The sequence below is a fragment of the Nicotiana sylvestris genome, chromosome 6, assembly GCF_000393655.2.
Source record: "Nicotiana sylvestris chromosome 6, ASM39365v2, whole genome shotgun sequence".
Classification (NCBI taxonomy): domain Eukaryota; kingdom Viridiplantae; phylum Streptophyta; class Magnoliopsida; order Solanales; family Solanaceae; genus Nicotiana; species Nicotiana sylvestris.
Window position 1 is genome coordinate 211,791,086 of NC_091062.1, and position 27,397 is coordinate 211,818,482.

The 27,397-nt window shown below is 38.4% G+C and overlaps 5 protein-coding genes, 1 non-coding gene and 1 pseudogene across 8 annotated transcripts; all 7 read right to left on the reverse strand.

Annotated features, from left to right (window-relative positions):
- Positions 1–672: 672 nt before the first annotated feature.
- LOC104233550 (uncharacterized) lies at positions 673–4,046 on the reverse strand. Its single transcript, XM_009786960.2, has 3 exons — positions 3,727–4,046; positions 1,512–1,626; positions 673–871 (listed from the first exon to the last, which is right to left on the reverse strand). The coding sequence occupies exons 1-3, from the start codon at positions 3,949–3,951 to the stop codon at positions 798–800; spliced, it is 414 nt and encodes a 137-aa protein (XP_009785262.1). The 5' UTR covers positions 3,952–4,046; the 3' UTR covers positions 673–797.
- A 1,344-nt stretch (positions 4,047–5,390) lies between these two features.
- Positions 5,391–6,343, reverse strand: LOC104233548 (glucuronoxylan 4-O-methyltransferase 3-like). The gene has a single exon (XM_009786959.2). It carries the CDS (start codon positions 6,313–6,315, stop codon positions 5,506–5,508), a length of 810 nt encoding a protein of 269 aa, XP_009785261.2. The 5' UTR covers positions 6,316–6,343; the 3' UTR covers positions 5,391–5,505.
- A 5,803-nt stretch (positions 6,344–12,146) lies between these two features.
- Positions 12,147–13,685, reverse strand: LOC104222978 (putative late blight resistance protein homolog R1B-12). The gene is made up of 3 exons (XM_009774327.2): positions 13,421–13,685; positions 13,033–13,281; positions 12,147–12,985 (listed from the first exon to the last, which is right to left on the reverse strand). The coding sequence occupies exons 1-3, from the start codon at positions 13,683–13,685 to the stop codon at positions 12,147–12,149; spliced, it is 1,353 nt and encodes a 450-aa protein (XP_009772629.2).
- Positions 13,686–14,132: 447 nt separating this feature from the next.
- LOC138872021 (uncharacterized) lies at positions 14,133–15,588 on the reverse strand. The gene is made up of 2 exons (XM_070149964.1): positions 15,427–15,588; positions 14,133–15,269 (listed from the first exon to the last, which is right to left on the reverse strand). The coding sequence occupies exons 1-2, from the start codon at positions 15,586–15,588 to the stop codon at positions 14,133–14,135; spliced, it is 1,299 nt and encodes a 432-aa protein (XP_070006065.1).
- Positions 15,589–18,492: 2,904 nt separating this feature from the next.
- Positions 18,493–19,138, reverse strand: LOC104222979 (putative late blight resistance protein homolog R1A-3; annotated as a pseudogene).
- A 405-nt stretch (positions 19,139–19,543) lies between these two features.
- Positions 19,544–19,757, reverse strand: LOC138872294 (small nucleolar RNA U3). Its single transcript, XR_011400757.1, has one exon. It is a non-coding gene; the product is annotated as a small nucleolar RNA U3 (small nucleolar RNA).
- Positions 19,758–22,061: 2,304 nt separating this feature from the next.
- LOC104222976 (putative late blight resistance protein homolog R1B-16) lies at positions 22,062–26,672 on the reverse strand. Of its 3 annotated transcripts, none has more exons than XM_009774326.2 (3): positions 26,477–26,672; positions 22,896–25,357; positions 22,062–22,522 (listed from the first exon to the last, which is right to left on the reverse strand). In XM_009774326.2, the coding sequence occupies exon 2, from the start codon at positions 25,274–25,276 to the stop codon at positions 22,901–22,903; it is 2,376 nt and encodes a 791-aa protein (XP_009772628.2). In that variant the 5' UTR covers positions 25,277–25,357; positions 26,477–26,672; the 3' UTR covers positions 22,062–22,522; positions 22,896–22,900. The 3 variants fall into 3 exon arrangements, with proteins under 3 accessions (XP_009772628.2, XP_009772626.2, XP_009772627.2); XM_009774324.2 differs by having other exon boundaries at positions 22,896–25,364; XM_009774325.2 differs by lacking the exon at positions 26,477–26,672 and adding an exon at positions 25,641–26,075 and having other exon boundaries at positions 22,896–25,364.
- Between the last annotated feature and the right edge of the window lie 725 nt (positions 26,673–27,397).

Sequence of the window (27,397 nt, forward strand, 5' to 3'; positions counted from 1 at the left end):
GCATTTCACTTCACTCTCCTCTATCTTTTCTTTAATTTATTTATATAATATATATAACTGTGGCGTCCAAGCCACTTGCATGCACCTTGACTAATTCCACAGGGTTAGGGGCGGAGCTAGCCCTTCCGATACGGGTTCGGCTGAACCCAATAACTTTTATCCAAACTCTGTATTTGTTTTACAAATTTATTGAATTATGCATAAATTATTAATTTAGAACCCAGTAACTTAAAAGAATTAGAATACTGAACCCACAAGTTTCAAATCCTGGATCTGCCTCTGCACAGGGTACCTGCTACATTCCACTAGCACAGATACCCAACAGAGATACCGGGTAACTCTGTCCATTACGGTTTGGACAGATATAAGAAATCACCTGATGTTCTGCAGAAATTATTCTACTATGAAGGTGAACCTTTGCAGAAGAAAACAGCAGTGCTGTTAATATTGTAAAATCCAGATGTAGAAACACCTGTTATCCAGAAAAAATTGTTGACAAGGATCAAGAAGACAAAGAACTTTTCCATTCAGAAGAGATCTCACATGTTTTAAGCTAAATTGGGCCCCTATTATCAGAAGTTCATATCAAAATGTGGAATGACTAAATGGGGCTAGTCGCGTAGAGATTCTCATCTGAATAGGAGGTCATTAGCACTTGTGCTGGTAAACTAATGAGCTTTAAGATTACTTGTCATTTATCAGCAAATGCATATAGAGTACAAAACTGCCTGAGTCTCCAGAAAATATGAGGTACAGCAAAGGAAAAAGAAAACTCAACACTCCTTGCAGAGACTCCGTTAACGGACCTTACGAACTTTTTCTTCCTGTCCTAAGCCAAGAGATTTTTGTGCATTTGCTATTCCTTCTGGATCTGCCAAAATGAAAATTTTCGATTAAAGAAAGGAAATGAAAGATGTCTAAAAGTTTTTAGAACGGCCAAAAAAGAAGAGGGCGGAAAAGGAAACAGATGATCTTCATGCTTCATCTGCTTTCCTTGTACTATCCACCCCTCGATAGCAAAAGAAGATCCAAAAGAACAAAGGGGGAAACAAAAGAAATTTTTTTTTTTTTGATAAGGTGGAAACAAAAGAAAATCTTTTTTCACCTTTCATCTTTTATTCAAACCGCAGAAGATTATGCTTGTCATGAATACATCCCCACCTTAAATTTGCAACTTCCATCAGCTTGCATATATACAACTAAATAAATAATGCTTATTGTTTTAAGGCCCAGCCTAACACCCAAAACTCCAAAGTTCAAGCCCAGCTAAGCTTTACTTGCAAACCAAAAAGAAAAACCTCCAAATAATCCCCAACCTCGAAACAAAAAGATACAAGGACAGAAACCCCAAAAGAAGCAAACAAAGGAGTCTTCATGAGAAGAACAAACAGTTCAGTGGAAACATGATAAGAACCAACTAGCCAAAAGTAGCTCCCAAGGGGACACCACAAAGGAAGGACCCTTTTCCCCTAGAAAAAAGTTAGTAATATGCAACAGACAAATAGACTTACCAAAGAATTGTGTAAAGATACTCGTGAAGAAGGTCAAGTTACGAGCAACATTATATGCCATTGCAGGAGGCAGAGGTTTAACAACAGTGTCAATGCTGAAGACACGTTGAAGAAACTGCAAATAAATGCCAGAACCGTATAAATATTTTGTAACCAAGCAAGAAAAATCAAAGGCTCAATAGAATTTAAGAGTACAACAAACACAGAAATATTCTTTTTTTGTTAAGTATAGTAGATACTGATATTGAAGGTAGTCATCCTTTATCAAAACAGAGAAACCACTTAATTTTCCAAATTTCCTACGTCCTGTACTTCTTAGAATCAGATATGAGTTCCCTTTTGACTGTAATCTCTGCAGCTTTAATTTTAGATTTAGACTGCAATTGGTTTTGAAAATGCAAATCTCTGTAATAAGATTTAGACAAACATATGAAGAATGAATCATCAAGAACGTTTGGATTATGCACTTTGCCATCTTTTTTTCTTCTTCTTTTTGATAAGAGAAATCCCTGAGGATCAGTGGCGCATGGTTTGAAACTCGATTGATAGTGAGTCCGCCCCTCTACCCTTCTGTACTAAAATACAGGCTTTTGTCCGCGGGAGGATTCGAACCCGTGATGTGCACCTAATCTACACATCACACATTCTGCTCCTACCACTAGACCAAAGCCCTGGACCATACATCTGCTCCCTAGCTTCGCCATCCATATGCCACAGTTCCTTCACTCAATTCTTCAATCAAACCTCTATTACACATCCATTTATTTTGGTTTTATACAATACTCTCCATTTTCATCCTTCTTCAGCTTTGATTATTTTATTACCCCAAATGATTCATGTATTCGCTTGAAAATATGCCCAAAATTTCAACTCCAAGGATTCTCGACACAGAAAGACCATCTGGAACCTCCTAAAGCTAATCTGATATTGCTATCATCCAAAAGCGCAAAATATTTTTCAACATATGATTCATTGATGCATGAAAAAAACCCCAAAACCATAGCGAGTATCCTTGTCAAAACCCTAAACTTAAGCACTAGGAGATCATGGGACAAAACCATTGAGCACAGACTTTTGCACTATCAAATGAGACTCATGATATGCTTGATTAAATGCTAAAAAGTAAGTTTAAGCAAGGCATCTGTAAGAAGCAGCCAGGCGATGAGAGAGAGTGAAACTGCGGAAGTAACAAATGTGAGGAGAGGAATAGAGGGCATTGGAGAAGAGCTCAAAGGAGTGGACAAGGGTGGTTGAAGAGTAAAAGGATGAGAGACGAAGGAGAAGCAAAGCAGACAATGGTGTACTGAAGCACAGAGGTGGCTGCAGCTAATTGCAATGAGAAGGGATAGGTACGAATGGAGGAGCTTCCCAAATCCCAATATCATCGCTGTCCTTAGATTCTTCCTTGTGCCTTTATATTTTCCTTTTACTGTAATAGTTTCCCTTTCTTTTTCACTTTATTTTTCATGTATTTTCAAGTTGCTGCAATTATTTATTGTCTTGCTCTCAACGTTGAGGACTAAATAAGAAAAAAACCGGTATAAGGGGAAAACCGCCCGAGTTCAACTATAGACAAGGAACTAATTTAGTACTTTGACACATAGTAACTTACTGTCCCTCCACTTACATAGAAGGGCATAGAGCTGCAATTGAACCATAACAAAGCACAAGTTTCCTCGTTGCGCAGAACTACTACAAATCTACCCTAATATATATTATCTACTAAATGTACTGCTTTTCCTGACACAAGCAATACACTGAAAGCCACTTTGATGCTACAGTGAGTTGTCTAAGTTGTTAAATTAAGGCCTATGCGCTCTATGACAACCAAAATACTTCACCAAAATGAATGTTAGTACCTTTAAACCACCTCCACCTCATAATGATTTAACAATCCTTCTCTACGAAAGTGAAACCATATGAGGTATGCTAATCTCACACATATGACCACTTTAGGTTGTGGAACCCAATTCAGCTCTCCATCTTTTAACTAGAAGACCCAATTCAAGTTCCATATTGTCTTCATGATGGAAAATGCCATGGTCAACATTGGATAACTTGGACCGGTCGTTGATTTTGCTGCTATTAGTTCTACAAATTCATCTACAAGCTTAGGGCCGGCTACATAAATTACACTGCCTGTAACCTATCTGTACATATCTACATAACACACACACACACACACACACACACAGAAAGAGAGAGAGAGAGGGACCTGAAAGTTACGTTGGAAGCTGTAACGAAGTTCAGGGTCAATTTCAAGAGAATCATCAGTTTCATTAACATTGGATTTCACGGATTTTTTACCAGGAACGTGCATAGTCGGCGTTTGACCTGGTTGGCTAGTGACTTTGAGCCTTGCGTCTTTGAATTTGTCGTCTTGTTCTGACTCTACCCTCCATGGTGCTGACGCTAGCAGCTCTTTCTTCCCTTTCGCCATTCTCAAAAATTGCAGTGTTACTATGAGGACGACAACCGATGCAAGAAGATAAAGGAGAGAAGAATTGGAGAAGCAAACGACGTCGTTTCAAATCCAGACCTCTAATTTCACAATTTAACAATTAAGTACTTCAAATTGGTCAAAGCGCATATTTTGGACACCTATGTTAATATAATTACAGTTCTTTTGAGAAACTTTTCCCAGTTAAACTATTACTTTTACCAAAATTGGTAAGCTAGTTATATGCCAAAATTAGATACATGTGGTCTTATTAAACTATCCTAATCACGTGGGATGCTTGATTTATTTGCTTATTAGTGTAGGATATACATCAATTTATGTCATGTGCTGTAATTTTTTTCTGTTACTATTAGTTGAAGCATGTAATTGTTATGGCCAAAAAATCGAGTTATTAGCTTAGAAAGATATCCAAAGAATAAAATGAATCAGTTAGATCAAGTAATTGGTGCAATTGTTATATACGATTGTTAATTATGCATTAAGAATTCTCCAAACTTATATATCTAATTTATTTTAAGGTAAAATAGCGGTATTTCCATTTTCTAAGAACTCGATGTGCATGTTAGGATCGAAATAACATGGTGCATGCGAAAACTAACAATATAAAATTTAGTGGACAATAAATAGATGACAATATACTAAAATAGGATACTATAATAGGATTTAGTCAATTGACCTACGTATAAAAACTAGTATAAAAATTATAAAAACTATTGAGAGAAGATCTCTTCTTAAACAAGGCTCTTTAATGACTATATTGTGATTTTTTTTTTGTTGTTGTTGTTTGAGAAGGAAGTCTCAGTTTATAGAAGTGCCAAATTTCTCTACCAAGAAAAGTATAAGGCATATGAAGGAAATTTAATCCGTTTAAAAGTTTTTTTCCTTTTTTTAAAGAAAGAGAGTCCTAATAGATTAAAAATTTAGGGCAAAATCCTAACAGTTCAGTATATCATCCTTGCCAACTCCAATTAAACCTAATATTGATCTTTCAATCAAAACAATTATCAAGATGAAGCATTAATTTCCTTTTAGTTATATTTTTATTTCATTTCCATTTAATTTATATCACATGTTTTATTTAATTTAAAAATTCTAATCACATATTTGTCTAAAACATTCCAAGAATCAAATGATATCACCAAAAGCCAATTTGCAAAATATATTATGAAAGACCTTCAAAGTGAATAGGTAATTTTTTTTATTTGATTCATATAGAAGAATTACTTCATTTCTTTCTTTTTTGAACCCTCACGATCTTGAGTCGCTCTTATTCAATGGATTATGATAAATTCAACTATACTTAATGCAGAATTTTTTGCATCAACTCACACCAATACTTTTCAAAAATACATAAAACAAGAAAATTAAAACAAATACAAGTAGTTTGGCTTTCCACATACGAATTCCCTCATTCGTGTATTTTTTGACTCAATATATATTATCCCACACTTGAAACTATATGTTAATTAAAAGACTATAGGAAAAAACAAAAAATTCAACGTGATAAAATTTCACCCTCGACAAGACTAGGACTCAAGGGCAGAAGGATTTAATTAAACCACTTCTATAACTTGGGATAGTAAAGTGCCTAAGATAACGAACTTCCTCTCTAATATATTCCTCACAAAGAAAACTCCTTGAAAATTTATCTTCAGCATACCTTTTACAATCATGCACAAATACATCAGTTTCTCCATTTTCTTTATTTCTAGCCAATAATCCAGCAGTATATATCACATTCATTCGACCAGGTTGATCAAATGAAGAACCTGTTGGTGCATCTACCATTATAACATCCCACTCAATTTCATAAACTTGTTTTGGCAAATTTTTTAGGGCAAGTGGACACTTAGAATTTCTTGGATCGCCCACTATTTTGCAAGAATCTTCCCTTCTACCAATATTTAGAAGTTCAGTGGCTTGATCAAGTTTAGTTTCATATGTGTAATGATATGCTTCTATTTTTGTAGGTACTTCTTTAGTAATTTTCTCGATCCAATCTTTATCTTCTTCGATAAAGATAGTTCGTCCATTATGATTGAATGAACTCCACATTAAGCTATCAAATCCAAGTCCAAAGATCAAGAAATTGCATGGTGATTTCTTCTCAAGTACCCTAAAGGTCATCGAAATTTCGTCGTGCTTTTGTTGGGGTGTAATATTGGTAGCTGCATAGTGGAAAAGTGCTTCAGCTAGAGATGGTGGAATTTTGTTGCATGTTGAGGAAGTTGATGAGTGTATTGGTAGGTTTTTTAGGTTGAAAGATGGAGAATTTGTTCTTAGTATCAAATATAAGAGAAATATGAAGAACATACAAGATAATATGAGCTTATTGATAATCATAGTGTGCTTGTTTTTGGATGTTGTTTGGTGTTCTTTCATGGTAATAGGGACTAGATGAGGAATTTGAGAGTATTTGGAGCTAGATGATTTGTTTTTTTAAATAGTTTTGAAATGGATAGGGGAAAGAATCCTCAATTAAACATTAATCTCACATGATTTGTTTCTTAATTTGAAATGAAAAAGATGCACTGTCTTTTGCCTATGTAACATCCAAATGCGTTAATCAAGCTCAAATTCAATACTTAAGTGCATGACCCTAACAAATTAATTAATAACGTGTTTGTTATGACATATAAACTATTTGGAGCAAGCCATGTCTAGGAACAAAATATCAGGGATATTTCAGTAGTAGACAGTCTAATACGATAACGAGAATTGCTAGTCCAATGGCAGTAATACTCTTAACTATTAACTGTTGGGTTTTATGTATTTAATTATATTAAACACTTAAAAGAGGGTGAATGAGAAATGGAGGAAAATGAAATTTTTGAGTGAAATTTTAAGTTTTCCCCCTTGGCAAAGGGACATTGTCCCATATTGGAAGAGGAAGAGGTTTTTTTATGGGTATATAAGCAATTGCTCTTCTTCTAGCTCTTAAAGAGTTGAGAAGAAGGCAAGTCTCGCGCCGTCGTCGCTCGCTCGACTTCATTGATTAATTTTTTTGACCAAATTTATTTGTTAATAGTAAAATATTAACAGAAATATTATTAAATATTTGTTTTAATAACAGAATATTAATATTAAAATAAATATTAATATTAACTTTATTTTTCCTCTTTATTGTTGAGTATCGAAGAGGACAACAAAGCTGCTGAAAAGAGAGGCCGTGTTTTGCATAAACAACCATTCTAAAGAGTTGCACCTCTTCAGATTTCAACCCAACTTTGGCTATAAATACAACACTATTGTCAAGACCCCAAACCGGCCCGTTCGTGATGACGCCTCTCGTGAAGACAAGACCAGCCGACACAACACTCATATAACCCTTTAATCATCTAGAGTCATTTTTAAGCCTTTAGTTAAACAATATTTCATAATACGTCTGAATAAACAGTGCGGAATAACATACAAGCCCGACATCGGGGTGTCACTAGCCATGAGCATCTACCAACGTCTGGAACAACAAAAACAGTCAAAATGTACTTAGTACAGAAATGAAAAAAAAGAGAGGAAGGTATCAGTGCTGCGAACGTCGTGCAGTCACGCCTTGCTAACTCTGATGACTCCGCGTCTGAGCAACCAACACTCGCCACCGGGTTCCGAAATACCTGAATCTGCACACGAGGTGCAGGGAGTAATGTGAGTACTCCAACCCAGTAAGTAATAAGAGTAAATAAAGACCGAGCAGTAGGAAACAATGAATCCACATTTATGTTAAACTCCATAAGCACACATGCTGCTAAATCAGAATACGAGTCAATCGCCTCATTTAAAATCCAGCTTTTGGTAAAAATTATTTAAAATGCCTTCCGACAGTTTCAGTAGGGATTCAATACCATTTTTGATAAAAGAGATGAAAAATCATAATCGGCCCCTCGGGCAAAACATAGTTCGTAAACAGCCCCTCGAGCAAAACAGGAGTCATAAACACCTCATAACAAGAAAATCTCAGTGGAAATAACAAAAGCCAAATCAGTGATTAATTTCTGAACATCTCATAAAACCCATCTTAAATGAAAGTTGTTTAAAAACATTTATTCAACGTTTTCGACAGAGGCTAAGTGTAAAGATGAGTGAAAGCAGTCAATAATTCAACATATTCGATAGAAACTCACTTAAAGAGGAGGGAAAATCAATAAGTTCATAACCAAGCCCCTCAGGCAAGCATCACTCATGTGCATGTATATATCTATCGCCCCTTGGGCTAGCCTCTCAGTCACTCGTGACTCAACTCTTACCAATCAGCGCTCACACTCAGCACTTACGCTCAATAGGTACCATATAGTAACCGCTGCATCGTGCAGCCCGATCCACATATCGCTGCGGCGTGCAGCCCGATCCATATATATAGTCGACTGCGCTCACTGGGGGGTGTGCAGACTCCGGAGGGGCTCCTACAACCCAAGCGCTATATCGCTGCGGCGTGCAGCCGGATCCAACATATCGCTACGGCATGCATCCCAATCCATATAAGTATCGTTGCGGCGTGCAGCCCGATCCATATACATACATACATATATATATATATATATATATATATATATATATATATTGTTGCGGCGTGCAGCCCGATCCATAGATATATAATTCTCACAGCCAAGCCCTCGACCTCTCTCAGTCATTAACCTCACCATCAGACTCTCAGTCTATCTTAGTCATCAACCTCACAATCAGACACTCGGTCTATCTCAGTCATCAACTCACGATCACTTGGACCATCAGTAAAACAGGAAACTCAGCCCAAGCAGTTTTTACATTTTTAAGAAATATAGTGATAAAACCAGATTTTAAACAATAAACAGGTAAAACATGACTGAGGATATGCTATCAAACACATAGAGTGAGGAAAAATAGTAAAAATGCCCCTAAGGGTCTCAACAGGTCGGCACAAGGCCCCAAACATGGCATACATCCAAAAATATAATATCAATCTCTAAAATATAGAATATCATAAGATATCGAATCAAATACGCGACTTAACAGTCATACGGGACGGACCAAGTCATAATCCCCAACGGTGCACAACTCCACGCTTGTCATCTAACGTGTGCGTCACCTCAAAGTAACACCACGATGTGTAATCCGGGGTTTCAAACCCTTAGGACAGTATTTACAATCATCACTTACCTCGATCCGATCCAAAATCTAGCCCGCGATGCCTCGCCCGCATGAATCGACCTCCGGATGCTCCAAATTTAGCCATAATCAGTACATAATCATTAAAATATGCTAAGGGAACGAAGCCCACTTGAAAATATCCAATTTAACATCAAAATCCCGAAATTGCTCAAACCCGGCCTCCGGTCCAGCATCCCGGAACTAGAAAAACTTTATACCAAAATGTTCTTCATCATCTCACGAGTCCGTACATATAAAGAACTCGAAAATCGGAGTTCATTTGACCCCTCAAATCATTCCTAGAAGGTCTCATAATCTCAAGCCCTAACTCCACCTTTTTCTATTGATTTTCATGAGTTTACACTGATATTTTCGTACCTTAATCACAACTAATCAAGTTTAAGAGTCCAAAATCCTTACCTCAATGAAGAACAATGATTTTCTCTCTTCAAAATCGCCTCCAAGCTCTTTTCCCGTTCAAAAATGGTATAAAAAGGGTTCAAAGTTGCGGAACAGGTCTTTAAAACATTCTGCCCAGGTATATACTCTTCGCGATCGCAGAAAATGCTTTACGATCACAAAGCACAACTTTTCTCAGCCCAAACTTTGCTCTTCGCGATCGCGAAGAACAAGTTCTCCGCTTTTCTAGACAATCTCCAGTGTAATGGTCATAACTTTTTGCACACAACTCCAAATGATAAATGGTTTGATGTTCTGAAAACTAGACACCAAGAGATATAATTTCATATATTGCTCATTTCCTGACTCTTAATATATTGTGATATAAAAGCTTCCAAAGTCAGCCCTGTGCATTAGAGATTCCTAAACCCTTCCCGGACTGCCTATAGTGTAACCTGCATAACTTTTTGTACACAACTTAAAATTCTAATTAATTTACATTTCTGAAAACTAGACACAAAGGGCTACAACTTTAATTTTGGATCATTTCCAAATTTCTTATAGATTGTGAGATATAAGCTTCCAAAATTGGATCAGTGCAGCATAATATTTACTCTATGCGATCACGAAGGTTCATCCGCGATCGCGAAGCACTGACATTTTTTTTCTTTTTTTACTCATCGCGATCGCATCCAATTCCCCGCGATCGCGTAGAACACTGCTGTAGCCAAAAACCAGTAGCTAAAAATAGCTTAGAAATGGTCCGGAACCACCCCGAAACTCACTCGAGGCCCCACGGGACCTCAACCAAACATGCCAACCAATCCTAAAACATCATTCAAACTTGTTCCACCCTTCGGAACGCTCAAAACAACATCAAAATATCGAATCACCCTCGGATTCAAGCCTAAGAATTCCAAAACTTCCGAATTCCGAATTCGATCAAAAAGTCTATCAAACCTCGTCCGAATGACCTGAAATTTTGCACACACGTCACAAATAACACAACGGACCTACTCCAATTTCCGGAATTCCATTCTGACCCATATATCAAAATCTCACCTATCAACCGGAAAACTTTCAATTTCGCCAATTCAAGCCTAAATCTACTCCGGACCTCCAAAACACATTCCGATCACGCTCCTAAATCCCAAATCACCTAACAGATCTAACCAAATCATAAAAATTCCAATATGAGATCATATGCTAACAAGTCAAAACTTGGTCAAACCTTTTAAATTTTTAAGCTTCAAACTGAAAACGGTTATTCCAAATTCATTCTGATCATCCTGAAAGCCAAACCGATGATTTAAATAAGTCATAATACATCACACGGGGCTAGTCATACCCAAGAACTGGCAAGCAAAGTGCAAAAGCTCAAAACGACCGGTCGGGTTGTTACAACTATTCTGCTCAGAATTGTCATACGATTTCCTGAGTTTCTCCTCCTTCTTCTGCATACTTTTAGCATCAAACAAAGCAACAGTAAGTGTGATTTGCTACCGAACTTTGTGTTCGCTGAGACGTTGGGGTTTGAAATACCACTATACCAGTGTGTAATTCGTTTTATCCTGGGAGAAAATAATCCATAACCTTGGGTACTAGGAGGGGATTAAATTCCTTAAGAAAACATTGTGAATTCAGTGGGCTCGAATTGGTTTTCTATTATTTTGTTGTTCATTTCTGTTTATGTTCATTTCTGTTTATGTTCATTAATTATATTTCCAGAATTATTTTACATATACAGTTTACTAACATTAACTCCATTGCAAAACTTTAACCCAAAAAAAGAATGGTGAATTGTTTATTAGGTCTATTAACTTATTTAGTTGTAGGAGAAGTATAGTTTTATTTTTAATGTCTAGGCTTTTTAAATTTAAAATTCCGTTGATGATATGTTGAGCTTAAAGAAAGAAACGAAGATTCATATCATCGATGCCAATTTATTTGTGACTAAAGCATAGTTATTATTGTTGAGATATTTTAGTTTGCTGAAGATTTATCTGCAGATTTTTTTGCAAGTTTCCAGTTTTCAAGTGGCTATCCAAAGCCTTATGGTTCATAAAATTAGAAGCGATAATATTTAATCATACATCTTTTTTAGTTTAAAAATCCACAAATATGAAAGATTTAAGGGGCTGTATTATTACATTCAAATAAGCAAATGAATATGGAGTCGACAAATTCTGTCTTCCCACCAAATAAGAACTTTCACAAATTACTGTTACAACAACATTACACGATTGAAACATATGCATTGATAAAAACAATAAAAGAACTAAAAAAAGGCATTGATTAATCCAGCCTAATTTTCAGCAAATTACAGAACTAAAAAGACATTGGAATCCAACAGACATAATTAGCTCGTTGATGACCCATTGCTAACCTGAAATAACACAGAATGAAGCATATCAGAACAACTCAATTCATCTTTGTGTAGCTATGACGAAGCACAAACATAAGCATTTGATGAAGTATATGCATGAAACTTCTATGTATACTTTCCAATATGCTTCTTGAGTATGATATAAATAATAGTAATGCCGATTGGATAGTAGAACTTCTGTATGCAAGATGCAAGTTACTGAAAATTGTTATGCAAGAGATGAGAGACTACTAAAAATTGTTTTCCATATCACATGTAATTAACAAAGCTAGCAGTGTTGAACTGTCTTACCAGCTTTAATTAGTTGTCTGTACTTCTTCGATATAAGAACTTGGAGATTATCACATCTACTGGTTTCTTCTACTTCTCTTTTAATATCCATAGCTGAATCCCCAATAGAGTTCAAGCAGTCTTCCACTTCAATAAGTTGGAGTGTTGGAATATCGGCAAAGCTAAGAGGGATCTCCTCGAGGTCGCGACAACCGTGGATAACTAGCTGCTCAAGCATGGGAAAGGATTCCTCTGAAGCATTCCGTCCTCTGATATCACGAGATAGTAATGATAAGTATATGAGTGCAGGGAACTCGACATCTGTGACATCCCAACTGTTTTCTCCCAAAAAATCTGTCTTAGTCAGTTTCAGACTCTCAAGCTTCCGCAATCTTGCAATGTTTGAAGCCATTTCTTCCGTTAGACAAATTTCAAGAAGGGACAACTGCCTAAGATTTGAAGGGAAGACAAAGCAACTGGTCCATCCAACTGAAGACTCGAATCCTGACGCTTCCAGGAGATATAGTTCAAGAGATTGAAGTTGAGTATGAACTTCTGGTATGGGAAATAATGGAATAGCAGATATACCTACAATCCCGAGGTTGAGTTCTTCAATATTCGAGAACCTCCACCAAAACCTTGGATTTTTCTCATCCTCATATATCGTGCAAGTGCTAAATGTCTTCAAATTCTCCAGCATTGTTTCTGAAGATTCTTCAAACAATACTAGGTCACAGCTATCTTCCCATAACAAGAGAAGCTCGGTTAGATTCACATGCCTTAGCTTGATCATTTTCCGGATAGTTGCTGGCGATGTCTTTAAATAACCCCATCTATCTGAATGAACCGTTAGAGTTTGAAGATCGTGCATGTGAGATACCCACTTGAAGTCAAATCAAAGTCTTTAATTGCAAGGTACCTCAAGTGAGTTAATGATTTTACAGCTGTAGCCCAAGAACGTGGAAACTCCACATCCAAGAAATGCAACACCCGAACAAGTCTTAATTTAGCAAGTAAAGGTAGAGGATCTGATCGGCTCCATGTGTTGAATACTAGATGAGCAATGTACTCCAATGACTTTGTTTCCTCGGAGTCCAACAATGGAACCTTATCCAGTCGATATTCAGAATGATCTAATTATTCAACCAGATCATCATGAATATAAATGCATAACCGCGATTCCTTGGAATATTGCAAATGTTGATATGGATTGTATGGCTCTGCGAGCCACTTAAAACTTTTTTTCTCTAAGTTTTCCACCAAAAAGCTTACACACAACATCGTGCAATATGCAGTATTTTATGTCACCATCGAGTCTCTTCTCAGAGACCATTACTAGGCTTCTGTTAAGCAGATCATTCAAGCAAACTCTAGCTGCTTCCTCCATATTTTCTATGACAACATCCAGTACAAACTCTTCACCCATCCAAAGCTTCAGCAAATCAGACACTGGAATCCTATAGTCTTCTAGAAACGATCCCATGTACAGAAGGTAAGGCTTTAAATGATCTTCCAAATGATCATAACTTGACTGCATTACCTTCATGCCTAAAACATGAGAACTGTTATGCAGCGCCTTCCTGAGATTCCTTGGAAGGGCGACGTAAGGCTAAGCAACTGATGTCAGTGCAGTTATTGTCCGCCAACTGAGGTCCCCTCCGTACGCTAGACGTGATTATCAGTGCCGTACGGAAAAACCAATGTCAAGAGAAATTGAGAGAACAAAAATGAGAATTGAGAATGAAAAAAAGTTTGATTGTATTAATGAAAGCTATTACAGAAAGGCAACGCGGTGTCGAGGGGAAGAGACACCAGTACAGAGAATTGTTTGCTTGCTAGAAAGTTTCGAATGCTTGATCCCCCTAATAATGCTTTAAAAAAATAAACCAAAGCTACAAGACTAGACTTGATTAAGCTAGAGAAACATAATGGAAGTACATGGAATAAAACTACTCTATATTTACAATGAAAAGGACTTAGTTTTCTACAAGGCAGAAATAGGTCCGTTGTCAGCAACATAGTCTTTGGCATCAGGGTCTGTGTGCATGGCATTGTCTGTGTGTGTGGCGCTACTGGCATTTGCCTGAGGTTGGGCACTGGCGAGAGATATCGGTAGGGTGACAGAGGCACATGCGCGCTTGTCACTTGGCACGGCCAAGACCACAGGGCCGTCCGCGGCGCTAGGCATTGAGAGGCTTACTAGGACGCCACGGGGCACACCCAAGGGGTCATGGGGCATGGTTGGAAAGCCGCCCATGACATTCTCCCCCAGCTGAGTTGGAGACGTCCTCGGGGCCGTACTTGCAAAATAATCTTCAATTAGGCTCTTGTAGGCTTTGAGGTTTGTTCCCCTCTCCCAAGTGTTCTCCTCTGCATCACAACCATGCCATTTCACCACGAACTCTTGGTGATCTTTCCTTGAGGCATGTATCACTCTATCATCAAGGATAGCTTTAACACGCCTTTTTCCGGTTGAATTGGGACCTCGAATACTGGGTATTGTGAGATGGCTCAGTGAAGGATCCTCCGTGTCTTCCAGAAAAGGTTTCAGGAGGATGACATGGAAGACAAGATGAATTTTCCACCAAGCTGGGGTATCCACACAGTATGCAACTTTCCCAATGCGCCTTTCAATGGACAAGGGTCCAATGTATTTTTGCAATAGGCGAGGGTCATGGACCCCCGCAAATAAGTACCACTTTGGAATTTTGACCATCGCTTTGTCTCCTACTTGGTATTCAACAAAGTGACGATTCCGATCAGCATGCCTCTTCATCCGCTTTTGAGCTTTGACAAAATAGCTCTGCACTATCTCCAAATTTTGCTTCCACTCTTTTGAGAAGCTAGCAGCTGGAGGATATTTAGACATATTTGGTGTATTGATTGTGTGTGGGAGTAGCGGTTGCTGTCCGGTAACAATTTCAAAAGCGCTTTTGTTTGTACTAGAGCTCTTTTGTGAATTGAAACATAGTTGAGCAGCATCCAGAAGCTTCACCCAATTCTTCTGCGATTTGGTTACAAAGTGGCGAAGATATTCCTCCAACATACCATTGAACCGCTTCGTCTGGCCATCAGATTGTGGATGAAAACTTGAGTTGTCACTCAGCTTTGACCCAAGGCACTTAAAGAGTTGGGTCCAAAAGTTGCTAATGAAGCGTGAGTCGCGATCACTAACAATGTCTTTGGGCAGGCCCCAATATTTGACGACATGAGAGAAGAAGAGTCGAGCTGTATCTTTTGCTGATATATATTGTGGGGCGGCAATAAAGGTAGCATACTTGGAAAACTGATCTACCACAACCAAGATAGTTGTGATATCTCCGACCTTGGGCAATCCGGTGATGAAATCCAAGGAAACGCTTTCCTAAGGTCTCTTTGGGACAACTAGTGGTTCCAAGAGTCCCGCTTGTGTCAAGCGGTCTGACTTGTCCTTCCGCCATACTAGACAAGTCCTTTTTCCAAGAGTCGCAGGCTACCATCATGTTTCTTTTGGAAAAGCACAGGGGACCCGTATGGGTATTTGGAGGGAACGATGATCCCGGTGTCTAGCATTTCCGTCAATTGTCTCCGAAGCTCAGTGAGTTTGGGTTGTGACATTCTGTAAGGCGCCCGGGCGGGTGGCTTCGCGCCTGGCACCAGTGCGCCTAGGCGGTAGTCGCTTTGGCATGTCTTGTGGCATGCCATCTTCAAACTCCAGTAGTAGCTCCTTCACGGGCTCAAGAATGGGACCCGAGGAGTGTTCTACATCTTCAATGCAGAGGGATGCCAGGAATGCAGGTTCATGTCTTTTGACCCCCTTCTTCAACTGCAAGGCCAAAATGTTCTCAATGGCCATCTTCATGGTCATGCACGGGATAATGCAGGGCTTGGTCCCGTTTGCTCCCATCATTAGTAACATGTCAGCATACGGTACATGCATGGTATTGGTTTGCCTCAGGAATTCCAATCCAACTATCAACTCGAAGTCATCTATGATCACCACACGCAGGTTGAATTTTCCTTCGTAAGGGCCAAGCTTCACTGGTACCTCTTTGGCTATCCCACCCACTGGCTGAGGAAGTGAGTTGATAGCCTTGACACTACCTCTGCCTTTTCCTACAACTAGACCAAGGCGCTCCACCTGAGTCGAGGCTAAGTAGTTGTGGGTAGCACCCGTGTCTATCATCGCCCGAATGGGCTTGCCATTTACTTTTATCTCAACGAACATTAAGGTCCTCTCTTGTTTAGGAGGAGTCCTCTCATCCGCCTTCTTTTTCCCTTTCTTGGTGCTTGGGCAGGGGTCCTTCTTATTATAGATACTAGCACTAGTTCCCGCAAAGGCCTTAGAAATGGAGCCAACAATTGCATTAAAGGCACCTACTGGTTCGGTCTGGTCTACATCGTCTGTGTCATCATCTGTCCCATTATCAAAGGCTTGATGGGAGTTCATCTGTGCATGTGGACACTCATTATTCTAATGTGGTCCGCCACAATGACGACACCCTGAATGAGGCTTTCTTTCCCTGTCATTGGTGTTTGACGCATCACTATTGCTGCATGAGGAGAGAGCCTTAGATTTGGTTGCACTCCGATCTCCCCCACTTCTGCTAGGGCCACCATTGCTAGGTTGGCCCCCTTTGAATCTTGCTCGGGCAGGCGGCTGAGGCCTATCCTTCCGAGCTTCCACTTGATAGTCCCCAAAGGATTCAGCTGCTTGGATCGCCTTTGGTAAGGTATCTACCCTTTGTCTTTGTAGTTCCATACGGGCATAAGGTTTTAACCCTTCTAGGAAGGTGAAGAGCTTGTCTTTGTCCCCCATGTCATGTATGTTTAGCATAAGCGCAGAGAATTCCCGCACGTAGTCCCGTACTGATTTGGTCTGGTGGAGCTCCCATAGCTTTCTCCTTGCATTGTATTCAACATTTTCGGGGAAGAATTTTAGGCGTATGGCTGCCTTCAGTTCTGCCTATGTCTCGAGAGCATCTTCACCGGTCTTGATGGCTTCATACTTCACCCGCCACCAAAGTTTAGCATCACCCTGAAGATACATGGCAGCAGTTGCTACCTTCTTAGCTTCTTCTAGGCCCCCAACAACATCAAAGTACTGTTCGATGTCAAAGATGAAGTTTTCCAATTCCTTGGCATTCCTAGATCCACGGTATGTCTTTGGCTCAGGAATTTTCAGTTTTTGTGTCGCGGAAGGGGGGTTCACAGTGCCCCCGATTTGGTTTCCACCTCCTCGAAGCAGGCCCTGTAAAGCAGCATTGACAGCATTGAGCTTTTCTGTCAAGTCGTCAATAGTTTGTTGCATGGCAGTCACCCGGTCTGCCTCTTGTGCCCTGTAAGCTAAATCCTCGGCACACTCCTGTTGGAGTCCCTCGAATTTGCCAAAAATTTTGGCTGCCTATGTGGCTGCCATTTTCCGGTCTCCCTCGGAGTCGCGACTGATGTTTTCTATGTCAACTTAGGCCTGGAGCACCCTGCGGTCTAGGTCGTCCAAACTTTGCACTAGGCTGGTTCTTAGTTCAGGCACCGTATCTACGATGGGCTGTAATTCGTCAACCGTCTGTTCAAGGGCCGCAATGCGGTCCCCATAATTCACCATGGTCAGAAATGGTGGTAATGGCAATACGTTTCCTCGTCCGATGTCGAGCCTAGGGTTTGATACCAACTGTTACGCGGCGCCTTCCTGAGATTCCTTGGAAGGGCGACGTAAGGCTAAGCAACTGATGTCAGTGCAGTTATTGTCCGCCAACTAAGGTCCCCTCCGTACGCTAGACCAGATTGTCAGTGTCGTACGGGAAAACCAATATCAAGAGCAATTGAGAGAACAGAAGTGAGAATTGAGAATGAAATAAAGCTTAATTGCATTAATGAAAGCTATTACAGAAAGTCAACGCGGTGTCGAGGGGGAGAGACACCAGTACAGAGAATTGTTTGCTTGCTAGAAAGTTCCGAATGCTTGATCCCCCCTAATAATGCTTAAAAATAATATACGAAAGCTACAAGACTAGACTTGATTAAGCTAGAGAAACATAATGGAAGTACATGGAATAAAACTACTTTATATTTACAATGAGTTTTCTACAAGGCAGAAACATGTCCGTTGTCAGCAGCATAGTCTTTGGCATCAGGGTCTGCGCGCACGACGTTATCTGCGCGCGCGACGCTGTTGGCATCTGCCTGCAGTTGGGCGCTGGCGAGGGATATTGGTGGGGCGACAGAGGCACATGCACGCTTGTCACTTGGCGCAGCCAAGACCACAGGGCCGTCCGTGGCTCTAGACATTGGGAGGCTTGCTAGGACGCCACAGGGCGCGTCCAAGAGGTCATGGGGCATGGCTGGAAAGCCGCCCATGACAGAACTTAAGTCATTTGCAACCTCCAGCCACAAGCATGCCTCTCTTTCCATTTCACAATAATTCCAACAATCAGGACAACCACAGGAGGCAATCCCTTACAGTGTTGGGCAACTTGTAACCCTACATCCCGTAGATCTGGAGGACACCTCTTTCCTCGAAATACTTTCTTTTGCAATAATTCACAACTCTCTTCCAATCTTAGAAATCTAAGAGAATAAGGATCACTATTGTGCTGGAGATGCTTAGCCACTTCTTCAGTTCGAGTTGTTACCATTACTCTACTTCCATCTTCACCTTTAGGGAAACATAATCCCAAATCTTCCCATACATCGACTTCCCATATATCATCTAACACAATGAGATATCTCCTGCCTATTAGACTCTTGCGCAACTTGTCAGCTATGTCTTCACATTATATGTTTGTGAGACAGTACACCATACTTTAATATCAAAGTGATTAACAACAGAGGGATTGTTGTACACCTTCCTTGCCAAAGTTGTTTTACCGAGTCCGGCCATTCCAAGATTGAAATAACATCTATCTCCTTTGTTCCTCCCGTCAATTTCTGCACTATACTTTCTGCATCTTTCACAAAGCCCACAACTTCCTCATCAGTTGATGGGAAACTACGTTTGGTGGAAGGCTCCATGTCAATTTGCCTGGTGTCTCTCACGATTGTGGAAACAAAAGTCCAATGGTCTTATATTTAATAGCTTTATCAGCTTCAATAAGAGCAATGAAAACAAGATTAACAATCCATAAAATAGGTAAAATGAAGTTTCAGATTATACATAAAATAGGCTAAATTATGTAAGAAAAGAGAATACATGCTAAATTTGGTTGATTACCTTTATTTCCTTACTGTAACATTTATTTTTTAAATACCTCACATGTATTTCCACATAATTATTTCTTTTCATATTCACGCATGTAACATAGCAAAAAAGTTGAAAGAGTGTCGGACAGCCATTAGACCATCCCAACACCTATAATTAGGGGCTGAGAACGATCATCTACAACACCATGACCCGAGGGCAAGCAAAAAAATTGGAAGAGTCTGTCAGACAGCCATTAGACCATCCCAACACCTATAATTAGGGACTGAGAACGATCATCTACAACACAATGACCCGAGGGCCATGGAGCTATTAATCACGCTCTAGTCTAGTGGCCATGTCTCATCAACCAGACTTGGTTTCCTGTCTCCTTAGAACTCAAGGATACAGTGGTACGAGCCTATAGAACAGATCCTGTTCAAGTAAGGTCGTATCCATCCAAGTTGCTTCACTGATATATAAATAGTTCCTTACCTAGGTTGCTTGTCGATGTGGTACGTTGGCCAAAAAAAGAAAGGACTAATTAATTATTATTTTATTGTCTCTACAAGTCGATAATGCTGACAAAGAAGGAAAAGTACAACCATGTTTTTGTCTACGTCGAAGGATGTTTTAGTTCAGACGTTTAATTTGTGGCTGCGCAGAATTCTTCGGTTTCCAATTAATTCATGTGAATTCTTAGTTGCAAATTTAAGGGATTTATAAATAATCCGAAGTTTCTTTTTAATATACTCATGGAATTCCGCCTTTAAGAAACTCACATTTTAAATGCTCGAGAAATCAGTTATAATCAATGGTGGCTTAATTACCTAGAATTGTTGCAAAAGAAAGTGCTTTTTATTCTTGTGAGGATCTTATGTCTTTTTAAGTGTTGGGCTTTGAAATATCTGGATAAATATTATATTTAATTTGTGTAGGATTTCAATAATAAGAGAGTGAAAGTATTTGATTTTAGAATTATTGTAGTGTATATTTTAGAATACAAGTGGTATATTACAGTTGATCCATATTATATGCTACCAAGTTTGGGCTCAATAATATTCAAATACAAATTAACGTGCTTTCTTCATAGAGATATATAAATATTGGGAGTCAAAGAACAAAAAGCAGGTAAAATAAAAAAGAAAGAAGGTTCAATCTTACATTAAAACGAGAAGAAGAGTTCCAGTATAATATACTGGACTTCCAGCATAATATACTGGATTTCTAGTATAATATATCAGTCCAGCATAATATGCTGGAACTGGAAGTTCATAACAGGTGTTCCAATCTCCAATATAGTATTCTGGAACTTTCTGTGTGTTGGAGTTCCAGCATAATATGCTGGAAGTTCATACATAGGTGCACCAATCTCCAGTATATTATGCTGGAACTTTCCGTGTTTCAGGAAAATAGTGGTATTTTTCAATGACTTTGCAAACGCTGGCTATTTTTTGATGACCAGTCCGAAAACTGGCTAGCCCGTGCTATTTTTACCTTTTCTTTGCCTAACTTTATATATAGTTCTAGATCTGGTGGGTGAATTTTGGAAAGAAAAGAAACCCATAATCACAACATAAAGAAGACATAAAAATGTTACTTAACATTTTTCTACAAAAAATCAGAATAGAAGAAATAGCAAACTGACATAAAATAAGTGGAAAGCTAAGAAGAAATCTCACCTTCCGTTATTGAGAGTGGAAACAGAGAAATTAATTGCTCCAAGTTTGCTTAATTTGATGGTTAGAGAAATAAAAAATGAGAAAGAATATTATAGGAGATGGTGGACTTCAATCTTGAAAAATGAAGAGTGATATATATAGTTTTGTTGTGGGAATAACAAGTAAATTAGTAAACAAATAAATGGAGTACATGTTAATTAATCCTACACGTTAAGAAGGTATACAAACTTAAGATTAGATCTGACTACAATTTAGAACTCCCAAGCACATAATTATATGTACGTCTCGCACATGATATGCGACTTAAGTGGAATATATAATTCAAAATTGCACTGTACTCTATGTTTTTCTGCAAACATTAACTATAAGGGGTCGTTTGGTAGGAGGTATTAGAAAAAATAATGCAAGCATTAGTTCTATGCATTACTAATAACTTGTTTGGTACATTGTTTCAACTTGTATATAACTAATACTTGTATTAGTTATACATCATACTTGACATTATCCTATGCATAAGTAATGCATAGAAAACCATGACATTAGTAATACCAAGGCTTTAATGCATGCATTAACATGGTGCATTCCTTAAAGTCCCTTAAAGCTAGAGAATATGGAGGGCATTTTTGTCAGCAACTATTTTTCTTAAAAATTATGCAATGCATTATAATTTTAATACACCACATCAAACAATAGATAAGAAATAATATTTGCATAACTAATGCTTGCATTACTAACCCATGCATCACTAATCCATACATTACTAATACACCTTATTCCGCACTATTCTAATACACCCTACCAAACGACCCCTAAGGAGTACTACCTTCAATTCAAAAATGATTGTCCAATTTTACTTCCCAACTCCCAAGATTAAATAGACTAATATTAATGACTCATTCTAGAGTTAGAATACATTGTTGGTGGTGCTTGAATAATAAGATTATAGTAAAACTTGGTTTTAAGTAATAATTTAGAGTTGAGTAACATCAATATATCTTATTCTAGATCTAGGATTAAGAAAAAGAATAGAGAAATTGAATGTGCACGCATTCACATCCATGATTCGTGATTATCACAAAGCTGACCTGGGACTATTCAAATTAATCTTGAGCCATATAAGCTCACGTTTGAGAATGCCTACGAGTAATCTTGAACTGTGACATTAATTGAGTCTGACTGACTAAACATAGTGACGACTATCCTTATAACAACATTATAAGAATATTGGATATCACATACATACATTAGTTCATAGATGGCATAAGATAGACAGAAGGGAGAATGCCGCTTTAGAAAAGATGCAATAGTTTCCGACTCTCCCGTAATTAACCCCTAAGCTCGGGGGAATTGGTCGATCAACTCTAGGTTGAGTTTCTAGTGAAAAGCCAACCTTAATTCAGGACGAAGCCATACAGAAATCAGAAGAATTCCCTTCATCTCTTTAACAAATGCTCAGATATGGCGCAGAACAAAAAATAAGAATGGTTGTCTCCTCTGTTGAGAAGGTCGCAGACCCGAGGATGGATATGTCGGAGTCTGCAAACGAAATATGGAACAATGTTAGGAAAATGAAATCAATTATTGCAACAAAGCTACATCTACAAATTAAATGTCAAACGATTGAGAGAAAACTATATATAGAAATGCCAAATGAGTTGTATGAATGAATAATGATAGTATTGTTTACTTAAATTCTTTCTAAAAAGGGAGTACCTGCTATGCTATATGTATTGATTGGCATAACGTAATTTTTGAGAATAAGGATATATGACATATGAGAATCATTAAACTATTATACTTTCCCAAATGTTGCCCGCTCAAGTATGATATAAATAGTAATGCCGAGTATAGAGTTGAGTTTCAATATGCAAGACACAAGTTACTAAAATTTGCAACTAAAATGACTTACCAGCTTTAGTAGCCATTGTATGATATACGAACTTGGAGAGTGTCACAGCCTGTGTTTTCTTCTATTTCTCTTTTAATATCCATAGCTGAATCCTCAACAGACTCCATGCAGTTTATCACTTCAATAAGTTGGAGTGTTGGAATATCGGCAAAGCTAAGAGGGATCTCGTCGAGGTCTTCACAATTTAGTACAACTAGCTTCTCAAGCATGGGAAAGGATTCCTCTGAAGCTTTCCATTCTTCCATAAAGAGCACAAATAACGTGAAGAATTTGAGTGCAGGGAACTCGACATATCTGACGTCTAAACACTGACCATTCCCCACAAGATATCCTCTATATACTTCGAGACTCTCAAGCTTCTGCAGTTTTGCGATATTTGAAACTATTTCTTCTGTTAGAAAAATGTTGCGAATGCACAACTTCCTAAGATTTGGAGGGAAGTTAATGTAGCTGGACCATCCAACTTCATATTTTTCTTCATATGAGCGCCCGGCTTCTAGTTTAAGAGATTGAAGCCGAGTATGAAGTTCTGGTATGGGAAACAAAGAACAACTAGGTACACTTAGAATATTGAGGCTGAGTTCTTCAAGATTCGGACACCTCCACCAGACCTTCCGAGCCGCATCGCTCACAGCAACACGACAAGTGTGCAAAGTCTTCAAGTTCTCTAGCATACTTTCTGAAGGTTCTTCTAAAATTGGTTGACCAGTTTTATCATCCCATTCGCCCGTAAAGGAAAATAAGTTTATATTCACATGCCTTAGCTTGGTCATTTTCCAGAATGCAGCAGTCGATGTCCTAAATGGATAACTTGAATAATCTACCACTAGAGTTTGGAGATAGAGTAGGTGTGATACCCACTTGAAATCAATTTTTTTGACAAAAATTGCAAGGTACCTCAAGTGAGTTAGTGATTGTACTGCCGTAATCCAAGAACTTGGTAATTCCCTTTCAGTCAAATGCAACGCCTGAACAAATCTTAATTTAACAAGTGAATGCAAAGAATCTAATCGGTTCCATATGTTGGATTTTGGATGAGCAATGAACTGAAAAAACTTCGAACATTGACCAAAACGCTTTGTTTCCTTGGACTTGACCATTGGAATGTTGTCCAACTGATATTCATAATAATCTAACTGCTTGGACTCGAACATTGGAATCTTATCCAACCGATATTCATAATGATCTAATTGTTTAACAAGTTCATCATGAATATAAATGCATAACCGTGATTCCTTGGAATACAAATGTTGACTTGAACTGCATCGCACTGCGAGTTGCATAAAGTACTTTTCTTCTACAAGTCTTCTCAAACAAAACTCACGCACTAAATCATGAAGTGAGCAGTATTCTATGGCACCATTAATTTCCTGTCGGCCAGAGACCATCACTAGGCTTCTCTTAAGTAGATCATTCAAGACAATTCTAGATGTTTCTTCTAGATTCTCTGTGTCAATATTCTCTACAAACTCTTCAGCTATCCATAACTTTAGCAAATCAGACACTGGAATCTTATAGTCTTCTGGATACAATGCCATATAAAAAAGACAAGGCTTTAATTGGTCTTCTAAATGGTCATAACTCGATTGTATTACTTTCGTACCCTGCTCTCCTAAAGCAAGGGAACTTAAGTCATTTGCAACCTCCAGCCACAAGGACGCCTTCCTTTCCATTTTCACAATAATTCCAGCAATCAGGACAATCACAAGAGGCAATCCCTTACAATGTTCCGCAACTTGTAATCCTGCTTCCAATAGATTGGGTGGACAACTCTCTCCTCGAAATACTTTCTTCTGCAACAATTCCCAACTCTCTTCCGATGTCAGAAATCTAAGAGAATAAGGATCATTGCGGTGCTGAAGATGCTTAGCCACCTCTTCAATTCGAGTTGTCACCATTACTCTACTTCCATCTTCACCCTTCGGGAAACATAACCCCAAATCTTCCCATGCATCGATTTCCCATATATCATCTAATACAATGAGATATCTCCTGCCTTTTAGAGTCTTCTGCAACTTGTCAGCTATGTCAACATCCTCTTTGATTTCGCTCTTATCACGTGTTGCTTGTTTGAAAATCTCAAGCAACAAGGTCCTCCTATTATATGCTTGCGAAACAGAACACCAAGCTTTAACATCAAAGTAATTAACAATAGAAGGATTGTTGTACACTTTCCTGGCCAAAGTTGTTTTACCCAATCCCGGCATTCCAAAGATTGAGATAACGTCCAGCTCCTTTGTTCCTACAATCAATTTCTTCATTATACTTTCTGCATCTTTCACAAAGCCCACAACTTCCTCATCAGTTGATGGAAAATTATGTTTGGTGGAAGGTTGTGCAGAATAAATAGTTCCTTTTCCACATGTCTCAACAACCTCCATCTCAATTGTTGAAAACTACTGCTAATTGGTGTCTTTCACACGATTGTGGTAACTTTAATCTAACTGCCTTGAGCTATAGCTCTGTCACCTTCATAAAAAAAATTAAAACAACATCAACATTCTTCATAATTTAGAGAAAGAATCCAAACCAAAAAATAATAGTAATAGTAATAAAGTAGTACCACATGTGAAGTCTTATGGGTCTAAAGGCCACCAGACCACCAATATATACTCGAGATGACTAAAGGAGTCAAGCTCCAAAAATCTCAATTTATAACAAAGGGTAGCCCGGTGCACTAAACTCCCGCTATGTGCGGTGTCCGGAAAAGGGTCGGACCACAAGGTCTATTGTAAGTTGCCTTACCCTGTATTTCTGTAAGAGGCTGATTCCACGGCTCGAACTCATGACCTCCTTGTCACATGGCATTATCTTTACCAGTTACGTCAAGACTGCCCTTCAAAATCTTAATTTATAACATTACACCTTAACCTCTGTTGGATGTTTTTTTTTCGTCACTGAAGGTATGCCAGGTCCCTGCCCCTCCTTACATGTGTGTGAGAGTATATAGTTCCGTTTATTTCTCCCTTTTACATAGTAAGTGTGTTTTAGATATACGCCCATATAAGCAAGTAAACATTAATAATTTTGCAAAAGGTTAATTACATTTCAAAAAGCCTGCAATTTAGCATTAAATTTCCCACAAGAAAAACTTTGCCTTTTTTTTGGTAATCAGTTAAAAATGAACAGAAGAAAGAGGGAAAGGAGGACGAAGTTGAAGAGTTGCCTTCAACGTCCAAGATTGGGAACTAAGGAAATATTTTGAAGTTCCAAATTCATAGTATTAAATTGATGAAAATATTATGAAAGTTTCAATGTTCAAATTATTTGAATTACGGTAGGAGACAAAGGAAACATAAGGAAATTTCCTAGTTATTAAGTATTTTGGATAAGAACAACGAACAACTTGTAACATTGAGCTTCTCATAAAGTAAGAAGGAAATTAGAAGGTGTGAATATCATTTGAAGGACAAAGTAGACATATCTCCAAAATTTAAACTCAGTGGGTTAGTGTAAACGAACAACTTAAAACAGAGCAGAACCAGTGTATACAATTACATAAAACAGTAGGACAAAAAAGAAATCGAAATTGAGAGTGGCAACAAAAAAGAAAAAAGTGGAAACCTGAAAAGAAATCTCACCTTCCTTTACTGAGAGTGGCAACAAGAGATTAGTTGCTCCTCCAATTATATCAAAAATATAATCCGGATACCAGAATTTTGTTTCAGTTTTTCATGTCCTGAAGAGGCAAACCATACAAAGAACTTCAAACTTCTCACGGATCTCTCCCTTTGGTCAACTAATACTGATATACAAAAGAAAACTAAAATAACTTGAAATAGCCACCGAGAAATGGCTTTCCACTTGCGAAATTTTATGTTTCTCTTCTTTAGAAGAGAAAGAGTTTGGACATGTGTGTTTCATGTCATTTTTAAAAAGCTCGAGGGTATATTAGTAATTCTTCTCAACGCTTACAATATGCATATAGTACGTGTCTAGGTTTGTTTATACAAACTCTACGCGTAAGTTATAGATGGCTCCACCTGTATTTTTAGCAGACTACATAATTAAGTTTTTTTTTTTTTGGCAATCCGCTAGGCAAACGTCTAGGGCTAGTTTTTTATTAATAAAAAAGAAAAGAAAAATACTATAATTAGGAAAAGTACAAATAAGGGGGACAATAACACCGGTATTGTTACCCATATGCCTTGGCTATTTAATCACTCATTTGCGCCTCACATTGTCTTATGATGGCAGCCTCATGTAGAGGATTCATGGTGTAGCTGCCGGCAAAGTCTCAAGAGGGCATATAATCTCATGGCCGTGTGGATATTTTTCCAAAGGCATAGGACCAAGACAACACTAACCGGGCTAAACCTTACCTTACTAATCCTATTGAGGCAAAGAAAAATGTCTCACCTACTAACATGCATGTAAGAAATAAGAACTTGAATGGACCAAATATTCAATGATCATCACAGAGTGTATAACATACTCTGTGATGATATTACAAATGATAATACTTATAAAATGATAAAATAGAATGTAGTAGGAATTAAATT

What these genes read in the sequence shown, in the direction of transcription:
- LOC104222978 (XM_009774327.2), bottom strand. Translation starts at nt 13,685, where the DNA reads ATGCAGTCAAGTTATGATCATTTGGAAGATCATTTAAAGCCTTACCTT. An exon ending in CATATTGCACGATGTTGTGT is followed by an intron (nt 13,282 to 13,420) that starts GTAAGCTTTTTG and finishes TTGAATAATTAG; the next exon opens with ATCATTCTGAATATCGACTG. An exon ending in AGACTTTGATTTGACTTCAA is followed by an intron (nt 12,986 to 13,032) that starts GTGGGTATCTCA and finishes CGGTTCATTCAG; the next exon opens with ATAGATGGGGTTATTTAAAG.
- LOC104222976 (XM_009774326.2), bottom strand. Translation starts at nt 25,276, where the DNA reads ATGGAGGTTGTTGAGACATGTGGAAAAGGAACTATTTATTCTGCACAA.
- LOC138872021 (XM_070149964.1), bottom strand. Translation starts at nt 15,588, where the DNA reads ATGGCGGAAGGACAAGTCAGACCGCTTGACACAAGCGGGACTCTTGGA. An exon ending in GTGGTAGATCAGTTTTCCAA is followed by an intron (nt 15,270 to 15,426) that starts GTATGCTACCTT and finishes CAACTCTTTAAG; the next exon opens with TGCCTTGGGTCAAAGCTGAG.
- LOC104233550 (XM_009786960.2), bottom strand. Translation starts at nt 3,951, where the DNA reads ATGGCGAAAGGGAAGAAAGAGCTGCTAGCGTCAGCACCATGGAGGGTA. An exon ending in GCTTCCAACGTAACTTTCAG is followed by an intron (nt 1,627 to 3,726) that starts GTCCCTCTCTCT and finishes ATTTATTTGCAG; the next exon opens with TTTCTTCAACGTGTCTTCAG. An exon ending in TATCTTTACACAATTCTTTG is followed by an intron (nt 872 to 1,511) that starts GTAAGTCTATTT and finishes TCATTTTGGCAG; the next exon opens with ATCCAGAAGGAATAGCAAAT.
- LOC104233548 (XM_009786959.2), bottom strand. Translation starts at nt 6,315, where the DNA reads ATGATTATCAATAAGCTCATATTATCTTGTATGTTCTTCATATTTCTC.